The sequence below is a fragment of the Pyxicephalus adspersus genome, chromosome 3 (assembly GCF_032062135.1).
Source record: "Pyxicephalus adspersus chromosome 3, UCB_Pads_2.0, whole genome shotgun sequence".
Taxonomy (NCBI): Eukaryota; Metazoa; Chordata; class Amphibia; order Anura; family Pyxicephalidae; genus Pyxicephalus; species Pyxicephalus adspersus.
Window position 1 is genome coordinate 34,883,647 of NC_092860.1, and position 16,358 is coordinate 34,900,004.

General features: G+C 36.9%; 1 protein-coding gene across 6 annotated transcripts in view; it reads left to right on the forward strand.

The window, feature by feature from the left end:
• SMARCA2 (SWI/SNF related BAF chromatin remodeling complex subunit ATPase 2) overlaps positions 1 to 16,358 on the forward strand; it is a 104,317-nt gene that overhangs the window by 62,263 nt on the left and 25,696 nt on the right. For 4 of the 6 annotated variants that reach the window (XM_072404200.1, XM_072404199.1, XM_072404202.1 and 1 more), the window contains exons 22-27: positions 2,678 to 2,764; positions 3,420 to 3,466; positions 4,622 to 4,788; positions 5,260 to 5,423; positions 6,349 to 6,576; positions 14,547 to 14,600. In XM_072404200.1, the coding sequence (XP_072260301.1) occupies positions 2,678 to 2,764; positions 3,420 to 3,466; positions 4,622 to 4,788; positions 5,260 to 5,423; positions 6,349 to 6,576; positions 14,547 to 14,600 (747 nt within the window). The remainder of the gene's footprint in view (positions 1 to 2,677; positions 2,765 to 3,419; positions 3,467 to 4,621; positions 4,789 to 5,259; positions 5,424 to 6,348; positions 6,577 to 14,546; positions 14,601 to 16,358) is intronic. The other 2 variants (XM_072404203.1, XM_072404204.1) reach the window with 1 other exon arrangement.

The window sequence follows — 16,358 nt, forward strand, 5'->3', positions numbered from 1 at the left end:
ATTATTGATAAATAATATTATAAATTAAATGCAGATATTAGAAAAAAAATTTGTACATTTTTAGTAGACATCCTGGGTGTGGTAGATTTTGAAGCAGGGAAGTCCCAACATCACAGTCAGGACAGTAGAACCTGGTTTCTTTGCGTTTCTTCCTTCCTCTGTCATCGGTCTTTGAGCAGCAAACCACGCACATCCTTGTAGGTGCTGCCTTTTTCTGGGTTGGTGGGATGTATTCAGTGAAGTGACGACCAGTCAGGCTTTCCGGGTTGACAACGGTGGACCAGAACAGTGGAGGCATGATGGACAGTACTCATCAGGCACACATATTTCTTTTCACGCCATCTCAGGGCCATCATCTTGCCTTTCTGCCAGGCAACAATTTCTTCTGTCTTCAGCTTCCCTTTTGCAAACATTAATGGCAGGTTGCCATAGGCATCTATTCTGTGTTGCAGAAGGAACTCATAAAGCTTAAGAGAGGTGTAGAAATTGTCAGTTGTGACACAATAGCCCTGACCCAGCAATGGCTCAATGAGGGATAGCACTGAAGATAATGCCAATCCATAATGGCTTTATCTGAGGTTGAACTGTGTCCCTTTTCCAGTGTACAGTACCGTATTCCAGATGTAGCCAGATTAGGATTTGCACAGCATATACGTTTTCACGCCAAATCGTACCCTCTTTGACGCAATGTACTGCACCCAGCTGAGCCTCCCCTTGTAAGCCATTGGACTTTCATCAATGCTGACATTTCTTTCTGGCACATAGGTTTGCTGGAAATTTTGTAGAATCATCTGAGACACTTCCCAAATTTTCTTCAGTTTTGATGCAGGATGAGTGATCTCATCAAATTCTTCATTGTTTTTGAAGTGCAGGTACTTCATGATGAGGGAAAAGCGGTATTCTGGCATGGACTGTGCCAAAGAATGGAGTGGCAATCATTTTGTTCTTGGACCAGTACCACTTCTGCATGGATTTGCCCACAACTCCCTGCACGATCACCAAGCCCAAAAACAGGCAAATGTCTTCCTTGGTCACAGGTTCCCACTTTCTGCTTCTTGCAAACCTCAGGTGTGGAGCACCTTGTTGTTGTCCAGCGTACCTTCATAAAACAAAATAAAAAAGGTATTTTAAGATATGTTCTTTTATAGTGTGAAGGTTGCAAGTAATATGTTAGCAAACACAGAGCAGCACACATGTTGGCATAATTTTTTTTTAAAAAGTTAGCAAACGCAGAGCAGCATAAGTTTCCAAAAAAAAAATTCAACAATTTAAAATAGTTAGCAAACACAGAGCAGAACACATGTTTTCATACAAAAAAAATTTAAAAAAGTTAGCAAACACAGAACGGCTTACCTGTTTGTCTCCGCAACAATTTTTTCGATAACTTCATCGGTCAAAAACAACCTCAGGTATGCCAGGGAGTCGTCGCATTCACCCTCAATGTTCATCCCAGGTGCGCCGGTGAATGGAAATCTTGGCGGTGCTGCCTGGTCTGCATCAAGGTCAATGGAGCACCAGGTTCAGAATCGTCGCTCAGTTCACTTTCGCTGTCTGATAGCAAATCTCTGTTGAATAACTATCACTCGATTCCACAAGGGACTCCAAATCGCTATCGCTGCGTTCAAATTCCTCCAAAACAGCACTTGCGCCAGCGAGATGCCTTTTGGATGCCATGTGGTCTGCAGCAATCAGTCAGGAGCAATCAAGGTCAAAGACAAAGTGATGAAATGATACATTCAGGAAGTAATTTATAAGTCATCAAAAGGTCAGATCAAGGTCAGAGCTAATAGTGGGCAAAATGTAAATCAGGGCACTGAGCAATAATGCTTGGTACACTAAAATGTGTATTTATACTTTTATTATATGTTTTGTAGTGTTTTTTACTGTAAAAAAATTAAAAGCAGATTGCATAGTAATCTGCTTTTAAATTTCCCACCCTCAGAATCCATCACTCCACCGCATCACCCGTAAGATGTCACATCTTCCCGGATGATGCGATAGGGATGTCCCCGCCCTGCTCACTCCCCTAAATCAACTGGCTGCTTGCATCACCAGGTGGATGCAAGCGTCACATCCTTTGGGTGATGCTATCAGCAATAGCGAATTCCGGGGGTGATGCCAGCAGGAAATCCCCGCTGGTATCACCCCCAGAATTTACTATTGCTGCTCGAATCAGCAGTTAGATGTGATGCACCATGTATAAGTCCTGCATGGTGCATCGCATCTAACTGCGGATGCGAGCAGCGGTGTGGCCGGGACCCTGGGTGGTATTTTAAAGTAGACTCCTTAGTAATCTGCTTTTAATTTTCCCGGCCACACCCCCGACAGACAGACACCCTGGCATCACAGCGGAATCGTCCGATCGCCGCTGGAGTGTGTGGCACAGGTAAGAGGGGCTTCTAAAGTTACCCCGAGTGTAACTCTGGGTTACTGCTTTTTGCAAGTGAAATCCACCCCAATTCACACTTGGGATTACCGCTAGGGGGGTTAAAGACCTTTGCTGCTGCAGTTGTTTTCAAAATTTAGGACCAGAAAAGCTCTGCATCCAACCACTACTACGGAGCACTTTTATAATTTTTTTTTCCTCTTACACTCAGTAAATTTTTCATTAGACATATAACAGAATGTAAGAGATAAACATTTGTGGTAAATGATGTGTGATTGATTTGTTTTCTAGGGTAAAGGTGGAGCAAAAACACTTATGAACACCATCATGCAGCTAAGAAAGATCTGCAATCACCCTTTCATATTCCAGCACATTGAGGTAAGTTAAAGAATTTTCATATGTTGGCATTGCATTTGAATGCAGACATTTTGGAATACCATATAAAGCATGAAGGCGAACTATTCTACTGCCGTATCTATGACTATAGATCAACTTTCCTGATTTCCTAATAAAGGCAATACCAGGGCTTTTCATGCGCCTGGTTTGTAATTTACTAAGAACATTTTATATTTTAAGTTGACAGTTGAAAAATATCATGCTGATGCTGTATTCTAAAAAGCACTCTAAAGCCTACCTATTCTAGAAAAGTTGAACACAGCATCTACTGTGGAGCTCTCCTTTAGGTTAACCCCACTAACTAGCTAAAGGAGATACAAACAGAAGTGAATCACTGATTGAGAGCCACCACTCTTACTGTTGGTGTTCAGCATGTTCAAAGGAGCATGCTGTGCATTGCAACTAAGCATTGGAATATTTGTAGTTATACACAACTATGGTGGCAAAAGAGGGCACCACAAAGGATATATATGTGTGTTTGTATATTTATTTTTATATATTTCTATATATATTTATTTATTTTTGATCCTGAAATTTAACTTTCTTTTCATTTTACACATTCTAGGTAAATGGTTTCTTTCCCTTTTTTGCATGTAATTGTTCAAAATTTCTGAATACCCTAATTCTGTGCTTGTAGGAATCCTTTGCTGAACATCTGGGATATGCTAATGGCATCATCAACGGGTAAATAATTTTAATATCCTGCATTTACTGGTAGATTTACATAATTCTAAGCGTAAAGCTCCTTGCTTCATGAATAACCAACATGCCATTTTTCCTTTTCTTTGACATGACAGCAAAAATGCCATCTGTGACTGAATGCTTTATTTTTTCATTTATTATGATAGAAATGAAAAAAGGTGCTTTTTTCAGGGGTGGGGGGTCTTATATAATTGATCCTGGGCCAAATGCAGTAATGTATACGTCAAATAATTTATACTGGTAGAGAAGGAAATTTTGCAATCCCCTGTAATGGATCCAATTGTGTCCAGAAATGAAAGTCTATATAAAAAGGAATGTGACAAGGGCAAATGAGGACTAGGACAAGTGCCCTGAGTACACCCTTTTAAAGAAAGAAAAAAAGGGGGGGGGGTTCATAGGTCTTTCCAGTTGTTGCTTTTGCTGTCACTGTGCAACATGTTCTTTGATATACATTATTTTGTAGTATGGGTTGATAAAACAAATCAAAATTCTAAAAAAAAAATTTAAAGCAAATGTTACACATGCAGAACTTGCTTATAGTCTAGTCCCCTACCTCGTGTATGAAAAGCAGGAAATAATGAGTTTATGAAAAAACTTTGTTTATGAAAAAACTCAAAAAGGCCCTGTCCCTTTTCTGGAAACCCAGGAAAGCTTAATTTTTCAAATACAAGAATAGGCCACAGATTTGGAGTATTTCTGTGAGTTCTGAAATTATTAGCTTTCCCAGGATCCACCACGTTTACGAAACTAGGGTCAGGTAAGTTTTTTTTCTCATCAATTTTAACTTTTTATGTTTTTTTTTTACAGTGAGGTTCTAGGACTTTTTTTGTTTGCTTTAAATATACCGTATTTTTCGGACCATAAGACGCACTTTTTTTCCTCCTAAAGTGGGGGGAAAATCAGGGTGCGTCTTATGGTCCGAATGCAGAGGTACAGGGGCATATTTTTTTACTTGCGTCTTATAGTCCGGAGCGTCTTATGGTCCGAAAAATACGGTAATTTAGTTTTTATTATGGTATACAGAAGATTTACCCAAAAAAGGGATTTTATTTATTTTCTGCTTTTCTGTTTTTTGGGGAAAAGGAAAAATATGATGATATGATACATTGTCCATACTAATCTTTTTATGTTACACAGGCCTGACTTGTACAGAACCTCAGGAAAGTTTGAGTTGCTTGATCGAATTTTACCTAAGCTGAGAGCCACAAATCACCGTGTCCTGCTTTTCTGTCAGATGACCTCGCTCATGACGATCATGGAGGATTACTTTGCTTTTCGCAACTTTCAGTACCTTCGCCTTGATGGTTTGTGTTTCTTTTGATTCTTCATCTAGTTTAAAACTGATAACATCAGAATTATGTAGATGTGAAGACCTATTCATTGAATCTCCTCATCATGAGATCTGAGGAAACATAATCTGTGGAGTTTGCCATGTCTGTTTTTTTTTTCTAGAATGCATATTTTAAATGCTTGAGAGCCCTTTTTAATGCTCCATCATAGCCATGCCATGTATACCTCTAAACATGCATGTAAACAAAGTCAAATTGTAACTGTTAACATTTTTGTGGTTAGATTTTAAAGTCTTTTTAATGTTTAAACATGCACCATACATTTTGTATCAATAGACTTGTGTTCTATGGAGCATCAGAACTTCTGGGATTTGTTTTTCTCCTCTACAAAGTGTGCTAATTAAAACTAAAACATTAGTCATTTAGGTGGAATTTTTATTGTAGATAACATATCTTTGCCTAATAAGGACTTTTCTGTTTCCTAAGGTACTACAAAGTCAGAAGACAGAGCTGCATTATTGAAGAAATTTAATGAAGAAGGTTCACAGTATTTCATCTTCTTGCTTAGTACCAGGGCCGGAGGTTTGGGACTGAACCTTCAGGCTGCAGACACAGTTGTTATTTTTGACAGTGACTGGAATCCTCATCAGGTTTTTATCTTCTTTGTTTTCTCATTGTCTTGGTTGTCTCTTCATTTTTAATTTTATCCCAGCTACTTGATACTTTAGTTTAAGTAACAAAAATTCCTTTTATATTCTGTACTTAAGCTTTTCAGGTAGTATCATTTGTGCAGCATTATTAGTCTTACTTACATTTGTCAGTGTAGCCAGGAAACCTGCAACTGTCCTGTTCTCAAGGAACTCCTAGCAAACTCACGAGGAAACCCAATTGTTCAATTAATCCTGAATAAGAAAGGCTGCTATATAGTTTTGGTTCTGCTCTTCCTTTTGGTCGTCACTCCTTACAGCTCTCCTTTCCGGAAGCACTCCTACCCACTCACTTAATACACATTCTGGTAGTAAAGGCTGTAGGTCCCTCACATTATCTGGGTAGATAACAATAGGAAATACAGACAGAGTGCACACTTATCTACAGCATAGGCTGTGTTCATATTCACAACATACAGTGAAACCAAAAATATACCATATTGTCAGTTTATAGAGGGTTAGGTTGTTTTACTCAGTGAAAAAACAGGGGAGAATAATTTCCTTGTTGCAGAAAAGTGTATGATTTTTTTTTTAGTGTATAGTGAATAGAAACTATCATTAACTAAACATGTCTTGAGGCTTCAAATAATGGGAAAGGATAAAGTTTTTTTCATTTATACTTTGGAATCATATCAGAGTCTCTAGATATATCTAATTTTCTATTTTGTATAGAAAAATAAAATATTATAATAAATATGCTGAATTACCCTGTTCTTGGATGTGATGGCTGATACCATATACATGGTCTTAAAATCAGGCCAGTTGTCTGTTTTAATGTGTTGAATCCACATACCTGCTTGATCATAGTGAATTACTGAGATATCTGTGCCTAGTGTTCACATTGCTTTTTGTTATGTTATGTATTTAGGACTTACAAGCACAAGACAGAGCACACAGAATTGGTCAGCAGAATGAGGTGCGCGTGTTACGTTTGTGCACTGTAAATAGTGTGGAGGAAAAGATTCTTGCAGCTGCCAAGTACAAATTGAACGTTGATCAAAAGGTTATTCAGGCTGGAATGTTTGATCAGAAATCTTCAAGCCATGAAAGAAGAGCATTTCTTCAAGCCATTCTAGAACACGAAGAACAGAATGAGGTACGTGTTGTCCTATATTCTGTCATTGGTGTTAGGCAAGTCAATTAACAACTGATTGATCTTTTTTTCCTTTGATTTCTTTTTTTGGCTTATATGAAAATGGTTTTAAAGTAAATTTAAAATAATTCTGGGCAATTGAACCTGGCACAAAATTATAAAATGCATATATACAAGTGACTTTTAGCAAAACCAGTCAGCAAAATTCATTTTGTGTAAGTTACCCTGTTTCTAATTAAGTGATTTCTTCCTTTCCTGCTGCATTTTCTGTACTTTGGATAGAAGGGCTAGTTGAATGCAGTGTCAGAATAAATGGAGAACTGTATTGTATGGCAGCATTGCATCATTGCCTTTGCAAGCCTACATATACAATAGGGGATGTATTTTTAGGTTTGGTTTGATCAAAGAATATGTAGCTTAAAGTGTTTGGAAATCTCAAAACATTTTGCTGTGGTTTGGAAAGAGTGATGAGGGATTAGCATTTAGTTCCAATAAAGGGCTTTACAGGCATTCCATGTAAGACAACAAATCTAGTAAAGCACTGCAATTCAGGTAATATTAGGCTTTCTACAACATTATATTTTGCATAGTGCCACTATTTGCCCAGCATCATTCTGCTCACAGACAACATGTTTGTTGTACACATTATTGACACTTAGAATTGTACTTCTGATTGAATTCCCACTAGGGAATTAGTGTCAATTGTCTTAGTGCAATTGTCACTGGGACTCAAAGCGAGAGTAGAAATGAATTTGAGTTGTCACCACTACAGATATTGAGGGTATACCTTCAAGTTTTGCAACTTCCCATAAGAACTGTCCCGTGAGGAGGGGTTCACCTCACTTTGTAAAGATTTCCTCTCACTTTCTGTTTGGTCTGCAAATTAGGGTAAAGAAAATAAAAGGCAGGTTCTAACCATTTTTTGCTCTATCCTAATTGGGTATAAAAAAACCTTTCCATTTTTCCAAGTTTCCAGTTGGAGAGAAAAAACACATAAAGGAAGTACAGAGGTGTCCGTGTCTCCTGGCTGTTGTTAACAGTCTTTTCCTTCCTTTTCTTTACTGTGTGAAGGCCTCGCAAGATATTGGCTCCCAATAGAGGAATGACTGATGGCTCTGGTGAAAGACTGGAGTCTTTGTTCACCAGGTATATTCTGTCATAAAAAGTTGTTTATAAGCATATTTGGCAGTAGTTGCCATTAACAATGGCAAATGCTTGCTTTAACGTAAATAGGTCTCTCAGTTTGTGTTCATTTATTAACCTTGGCTCTGTATATAAGTGTTAATAAATGTTAACGTGGGGACAGGTATTTATCCATTTCATATGCAGTGTATCTCATGTCCTTCATCTTTTCTTCACTGCAATGCAAGTCAAGAAGTAAACTGACCTGTGGATTCTAAGGTTAAGTGAGCACTTTTATTAGTATTATTTTTTTTTAAAGTAGTTAGACTAGTGGTGGTCATTTTAAGAGGTATAGAAGATCTTGTCTATGGTACCTGACATCAGCAAAGGGCCAGAACATAATATTAGGTATATGTATTGTTACAAACCACTGTCAGAGACTTTTTACATCCTATATCATTTGAAACAAAGTAAGGACATGATCTGTAGGACTGCTGGAGATCACATCCCTTGTAGTCTCTCTACAAACCAATGAACCGCTCCACTAACTGCTGTGGTCAAAGGGACACGCAAGTAGCAAAGGGCAACATGTAGCTGTTAGACTCTGTCGTTGTCCACCGACTCCCTTACCTTTTAGACGATAGAGCAAAGGAAAAGTGTTCTTCAGTAAAGACATGTACACCAAAAATGGTTAAATACTTATAAAGGTATATTTTTCAATACTACATGTTCTGAATTGCTTCAAGTATGATATTAATTTTAAAATATGGTAGCATTAAATATCTGGTAGGATTATTTCTGTTGAGATATTTTATGAGCATGAACCAGGAAAGTGCATAAAATATTGAATCCAATACAAAATAATTCGAGTTTCCCGCTGCGCTCCCTTGAACGCACCAACGCATGCACCGACGTCACTGGGAACTCCTGGGGGACGTCAGTGCACTCGCCGGAGGAAGAGGATGCGGCTCGAGGCTGGGATAGGACAGGCAGGACACTGGAGGATGCGGATGGAACCAGGTAAGTGTTTATTTTTTATGTTTTTAGCTACCAAGAGTGGCTTGGGGTTACCGCTTTAAACATGTTGTTTTTTTTTGTTTTTTTTAACCCAGAGTCACACTCGGGATTACCACTCAGGGGGTTAAACAGAGAAATTTGTATTTTCATAAGAACTGGAAGCATCTTCCTCATTATATAACATGTCTAGTTATTTACTGAAATATCTATGTTTGTGTTCAATGCATTGTTTAGGAGGAAAGGGTACTGCTCTATGTATTTTCTTAATATACTATTTAGGGGAAGGGGGCTGTGCAGCTCTGCATCAAAACTCAAATATATATAGCACGTTTCCAAAGCAGTACCATTGATGCCTAAGTTCATTTTCTGCTGTCACTGGTTGTGACTGATGAGCTCCACATCACTACTCTGCTGGGTAATGGTCAGAGGGAGACATCGCTAAGAGCTGCAGGGGACCGAGAAGATCAAAACTCCTGGATTTGTCCGGACGAACAATTTCTATATAGATGTCTACAGAAAATGTAATATTTTAGAGCTGAATTCAGTGGCGCAAGATAATTATTCACGGGTGTCCTTTACATGTATTGTTTGGCTTGCAAAAAAAAAAAAGAAAAGAAATAAGGTCACTTAAAATCCTATATTTGCTGTGCAATGCAGTTACAAAATGTATTCTACACTGTAGAATTTACATATGACCGTATTTACCTCCCTTTGACTTCTTGGCATTAGTTATTTTATTTATGTCATTTTTCTATACAAAATATTTTTAAAGAGAGTATCACTGTGGCCATTTTGACTTACAATCCTTTACTTTTGTTGGACAGGTTTTCCTTGTGATGCAAAAATTTGTACAAAATGTAAAACGAAACAAACCAATAAATCCATTTTCCAAAAATGAAAGGCATATGAAATAACTATGGCTCTGCTTATTGATGGATGGTCACTAATACTCCATAATGGGGTAATTAGGCATTCAAAAGCCAGTATGCAACTCTGAAAGAGCTGCAAAGATCTACCAAAATAAGAGAAATGGTCGATAAGATAACTATAACCATATTGAAAAGTGATAAGAAGAAAGATCATTTTTGGGCTTTCGTTTTAAATATACCAAACATATATGTATGGCGAAATACAAATTTAGTTTAGGCGAATAACAGTAAGCAGTACTATTTACCTTTGATTCCTTGCTCCCACCTTCCATCTTGATGATCAGTCCTTCTAAGGTGCTTCTTATCTATGTTACTTATCTGGTCAAAGGTTTTTTAACATAATGACATACAATGATTAGCAGTCCTGCATTGTAAACCAAGAAGGCTTGCCCACATCCGGGAACAATAGGGAATTAGAAGGGTACCTGCTGCCACAGGAAGGAAGAATAAGCAAAGTATTTCTATCCCCTAAAACAAGATATTAAACAATTACCACTGCAGTGGTAAGGGATTTAACTTCAAACACTTATAAATATTATAAAATATTATAAAACACTATATAAAATATTATAAATAATATAAAACACTTAAATAGCATTGTTATGCATTTAAACAATAGGAATATTAGTTGTGAAACATCTTCATTGGTAAATGTAATTAATTATTCCATGGTTCTTCTATGTAGGGAAACTGTTCAGCTAATTGTTCTGTTGTTCTCTTTTATGCTATCTATGATATCCACACAAAATACTGATGTGTAGAGTAAGCTTTGCATGGAGAGAATTCAGATTTTTTTTTTGTTTAACAATGTCCATCAGCGGCTACGCCTTACATGTCTCAATAACCACTGTTAGTGAATGTATCCTAGTGGACGTAGTCAAAGGTTTCAGTCAGAGACAGTGGTCGGTCCTGATTTTGTTCTCCAAGACTGGAGAAGATAGATTATCATGGGAGAACCTGGGTGATCCAGGGAACCTGAAATGGATCTGGTCCTGGAATGAAAACATTTGCCAATTAATAGCAAAATGATTTTTAGAAAATCCTTTCTAGCTTTGCTGGATTTTTCAGGTTCTCTCATGGTAGTCTATCTTCTGCAGTCTTGGAGAGCTTTTTTAACTCAGTGTTATTAGGCTCAGTGTGCCTAAAAGGATACAACTTGTGTTGCAGTGTCTCTTTAGTTTTCTACGATTCCTACAATTTAAAATTTAACATATTGATAATCATTATAATTACAAGCATGCAATAGAATAATGGCTTTCCAAACCACCAAGCTTATATACAATTTCATGAATTACAGAATGATGCCTTTGCCCATTTATTGGTAGGTATATTACTTATAAATAATTTCCCTTCTAAAAATTAATAACATGCTGTAGATGCAATACATAGGACCCATTGTTTGTGTATATACTATGGGCATCGATAGGCCTAACCTTTCCTGGTTACTAATGAACTTAAGGTGACGTAAGGATAACAGTGGTAAGAATAATACTCACATCAGCGCTTTACCACAGCAAGTTGTATAAATATATTAGAAGCAGCAGCAACATTCCAAAACAACTTATTCTCAATAATACAAATTAAGTTCAATTTATTGTGTTGAAATGCTATAATATTTATACAGCAGTTGCCAGGAAAATCGCATCCCCAAGAAGTTTGAGCCTAGTGTTCTTTTTTGGCTCTTAGGTATATAATAAGGTAAGGTAGGACTAACCACAACCAAATGTTGGTTATTTAAAAATAAACTTTGGTTTTAAATTTGATGTCAGTAGCATTACAGTTACAGTGGGTTATTTTTATCACTGTGTTGCATTATTTCTTTTAACAGTACTCTGTAAATATTTGATAAATGAGAATTCCAATTGATATAGGATTTCTTCTAAAAGAAACTTCTATAACTTCTTAGATCTTCGGGGTCGCCTTTGTATTTTTTTTAAATAATGCAATGGGTGACCGATCTGGACTGCAGGCCCGTTTAGCTCCCATGTTCCTTTACAGGCCTTTTCTAAAATGACATTGCTTGGCCAGCAGCAGTGCCAGCAGTTTCTCCATAACCTGTATATATCATTCAGCATTAATAGTGCCTTCCAAGATGTGGCAGCTACCCATGCTATGTGCACCTATGCACCACCATACCATTATAGGTGCTGGCTTTTGAACTCTGCACTGACAGCAATCTAAATGGTTCTTCTTTTTAGCACTTTATTAACATTTTGATTCTTCAGACCATAGGACAGGTTTCCATTATTAATATTATTACCAGGGTTTGCATAGCGCCAACAAATTACGCAGTGCTCTACAATAAATAGGGGTAGCAAATGACAGTTACAGACAATGACACTGGAGGAGAAGAGGACCCTGCCCAGAAGAACTTACAATCTAGGAGTCATGTCACCCTTATAGATTTTAATTGAACTTGGGTTCACAGAATGCGCAGTATTCCTAAATCATGTTTTTATAGGTTTTATTTGCAATGAGGATTTAACCCCCATTTGTGTTCAGACAATGGTTTTCAAAGTGTGCCTAAGTTTCTGCAGTGACTTCCAGAACTCAATCGTGTCTGTTATTAATGCAAAATAGCATTATATGGTACCGGGTGTCATTTTATTTACCCTTGTCTCCTGTTTACAGAGATGTCTACTGATTCTCTGAATGGTTTGCTATGTACTATAAACTATGAAGTTCACAATTTCTTTCCCATTTCCATTCCATTTGTTCAGTCTGAGAGACCCTTCCCCCCAATCATTAATTTTTTCCAGTCAACCTAATTTGTTAAGGGATATGCTCGCCAAAAAAAAAAAATTACAGAATTTCATCATTCTTTTGTTGTTTGTTGCCCTGTCCCTTTTTTTTTTAATGTGTTGCTGACATCTCATAAAAACATGATTTCAATAAAGTAATAACATTTATTGGGTTAACTATTGATATGTCTTTTTAATATGTTTAATTAAATGTAAGGGTTAAATATTTTTTGCAGATCAACGGATTATGTTTTTATTAGAATTTTACACAGCATTCCAACTTTAAATCCCATTACAAATTGATTTTTTTTAAATAACAAAAATATTACTGGTAATTCAATTCTGATCCTCAAGATGGCGCCATTTAGACACAATTTGTTAACGTGTATTACCTATACACAAGCTTCTTGCTGCCAATGCAGCTTTACAACCAGCTATCTTCCTTTACTGGCCATATGTTTACAAGTAATACAAACTTTATAAAAATTAAAATAAAGGATCAGAAATTAAAATCCTGAGCCAGGTTTTTACCCCATTTATCTCTAATGCAATGTAAACAGGACATTTTTTTTATTTTAAATAAATCCTTCTGATGAATACACAAATTCTAAAAATATGTGCATTTTTTATTGCCATGTAGAAAAAAATCCGATTCCTTCAATAAAAAAAAATAACATTTTTTTAAATGACAGAACATTGGATGTAATGCCATCCATATTTGAATCCTGAATGTGTAGTCTTTTTAAAGAACAGATCTCAGAATGTCTGTCTCAGAATCTTGTGATGGAAATTGCCTTTCCTGACTCCATACTAGATCTGGGACAGTGATTTGTCTTACATTGACGTTGTGTAGCTGTACCTCACACATAGCGATCAGCAACTGTCTGCTTACTCTCCAAAGAGGTGGTAATAGCTCCTCTTGCTAAACAGGCAGACTTTGCTTTCAGCAGAGCAAATAACATGAGATTAGCCTAATCACTCATCTGAATAGATTTCTGATTACATTTTGGGATAGGAAACAAGATGCCAAAGGAATCAGTCTGAACTGTTAAGACAAACATATTGAAATATATTTCCAAAATAATTGCTCTTATAGAATTGCATGCAGGAATTCTGGTCAGGTATTGTATTTCCTAAATGGTTTTACTGTTTATGGAAATGAATATTAGGACCACTAACCACAGCATTGCATGCTACCCATTTTATTTTTTCTGTGCTGTAGTTACAGCTCACATACACACCCCTTACTGTCAGTGATGGGTCAGTGCTTAGGTATAGAAAATGTACACCTGAGCCAGTGACCAAAGAAGATGGTCAATATTTTCATTGCAGATGACTTTCATTTTCCTGGTTCCTGGAGAGGTGCTGATTTTTAATGTTACTGTCTGTATGATCGTTGTTTCACCCCGCAGCTTTACTTCCCTTCATTCTATTTGCTGAAACGTAAACATAGCATAAAAAAGCAGAGTGCATGGAAGGACCTTATTGCAGAATTTGTGATAATTCAGTCTGTCTGACATACACTGACTACACCGGTCCATTTACTTCACAAATGGTCCTAATATCCAAAGGCAGAGAAAAGTAAGACTCTAAGACAATGGGCCTGATTTATAAAGCTCTCCAAGGCTGGAGAGGATACACTCTCATTAGTGAAGCTGGGTGATCCAGCAAACATGAAATAGATTTCTTCAAAAACATTTGCAATTTGCTAGTTAATGTTTTAAATCCTGCACCAGATCCATTCCAGGTTTGCTGGATCACCCAGCTTCACTAATGAAAGTGTATCCTCTTCAGTCTTGGAAACCTTTAATAAATTACACACACTAAGTTACATGTTATATCAAGTGCTGCCTACAATATGATAGCAAGCTTCACATCAATCCTTTTACCATGTACAGATAGTATGATGAAAGCTTCACCATGAAAGGGCATTATGACAAATGTTGGCTGTTCATGGTGTGCTGTCAAGGTATATAGCAATCACAATTTGATTTTTATTTTTAACTTGTCTCACCAGTAAACTTGGGTCTTTAGAAAAAAATAAACTGTTCTTGGATAATTGACAGCTAAATGTTACTGTCTGTATGGATGTTTAGTAGTGAGGTTTTTACATTTCTGAAAGACTGTGCTCCTGTCTAATATAGTGTTGTACTGATTGACCTAGAGCCAAAAGAAAGATGAACTTTCAGGAGATAATTGCCAAGAAGGTGCCAGCCAGGTTGGTGGTTTCAATGGCTTCTGCAGTGGTCAGTCTTTTGCATGTAGCACTTGTCATCCATACATATGTTGTCCTTTTATTTGCATATTGCGTTATTGGCTGGGGCAGTCAAGGTGATGTACAAATCATATTGCAAAGTGTGCTGATGTTATTGGCTCTAACAGCAGTAATAGCTTATTTTGTCCTCTTATTTTTTTTACACTTCCATTGCACCGTTTCTATGCCGATTTCATTTAATGATTTTTTTCCCCCAAAATCATTTTGCTAAAATTGTCTGCTTACTTTTTGTTGTGAAAATACATTTATACTGTTTGCAAGAACATGAATGTAGTTTGTTTTTCATTATGAAAACATTTAAATTCAGGCTTCATTTACCATAGGTGATTTATACGTAGATCTGACTATATTTATAAAGCTGTTATGGTGTTAAATGACAGTAAAGGTTTTTAGGCTACATCATACACAACTGTGTTGCGTAGCCTCCTATTTGTGCAAGGATTAGAGAAGGGACATAAGTGTAAATACTTTGCCCTAACATTCCTTGTGTTTGGGCTATAGGGGATTTAAAAGATGGTTATACCACAACATTTTGGGATTTAAGTAGTGTGGCTGTAGAAGATTGAATCTCTCAGATTTGAAATTTAGAGCTGCTTTAATAGCATGCAATGCTCATAGGTTTTAATGCATTTGCTCATTTCCAAATAAAAAGCTGACCATTGATTTTGATTTTGCTGACCACTGATTTGGGAATTTATTTGCAAACAATAAATACTAGTGAACATTGGTATGGCATTAGTTTAAGGGCTTCAACTGCCCCTAGACATAAAATGTTATGCAAGCACATTCTGAAAGGCCAGACTTACTTATATTATCCTTCAGCAGTGTGATTTAGCCAAGAATGTCCAAAGCAGGTGGCAATTTCTCCGTCCATCTTCAGCAAGGAAGTTGGCGTTTTTGCCTCTTTTTCTAAACTGCTCAATAGAAGAACTTAGATCTTTTGAAACTGGTCAGGCTTGGCAATGATCATGTAATGTTCATGGATGCCTTAAGGTAATTTTTTTCTTTACCCATTTCTACAAAGTACCAGGTTTACTTTAGTGCTGGTCCTTGCTGCTTTTACATGTGGGAACATGTGCAACACTCTTTCTTCCCATATGTGATGATAGTGGTGTTATTGTATGAACCATTTAGACATCCATGCTATCATGTAGTGCTGGGTAGAAACTCCTCAGTCCGTGTAATTGCTTAGTGTCGTTCTAAAGCTTACATTTTTTTAACTCCTTCGGGTAAATGGAATGGTGGAAAAAGAATGGAAAGTATAATCAGGGAACCAGCATTGCAGTGGACCTGTCATCAACCCATGGACATCTTAAGGTGCCATAACTTTTATTTTGTTCTGTGGACGTGTCAAATCCCCTCTATGGAAATATTGCCTCTTTAATTCTGTGACACCAGCCCCTCTGTGCTTTGTACTTCCCTGGATGGTGTGTTGGTAGCTAAGCTGTTAAGGATCTATTTAATAACTTGCTATTTTAACTTTTTTATTTTGAAAAGTTTGGAGGTGATTATATATGTCATATTGTTCCCATTGGTTCTGTGAGTGTGTTAAGCACATTCACATGAGGACTTTTTTTTTTTTTTTTTTTTTTTACATGTATACAAAGTTTACATTACAAAAACAAAAAAGTGTTGTACCATTGTTAACAAAATATTGTTTTTTGGAAGTTAGTTCCTAGTTCTTATGGCTTTACATTATTA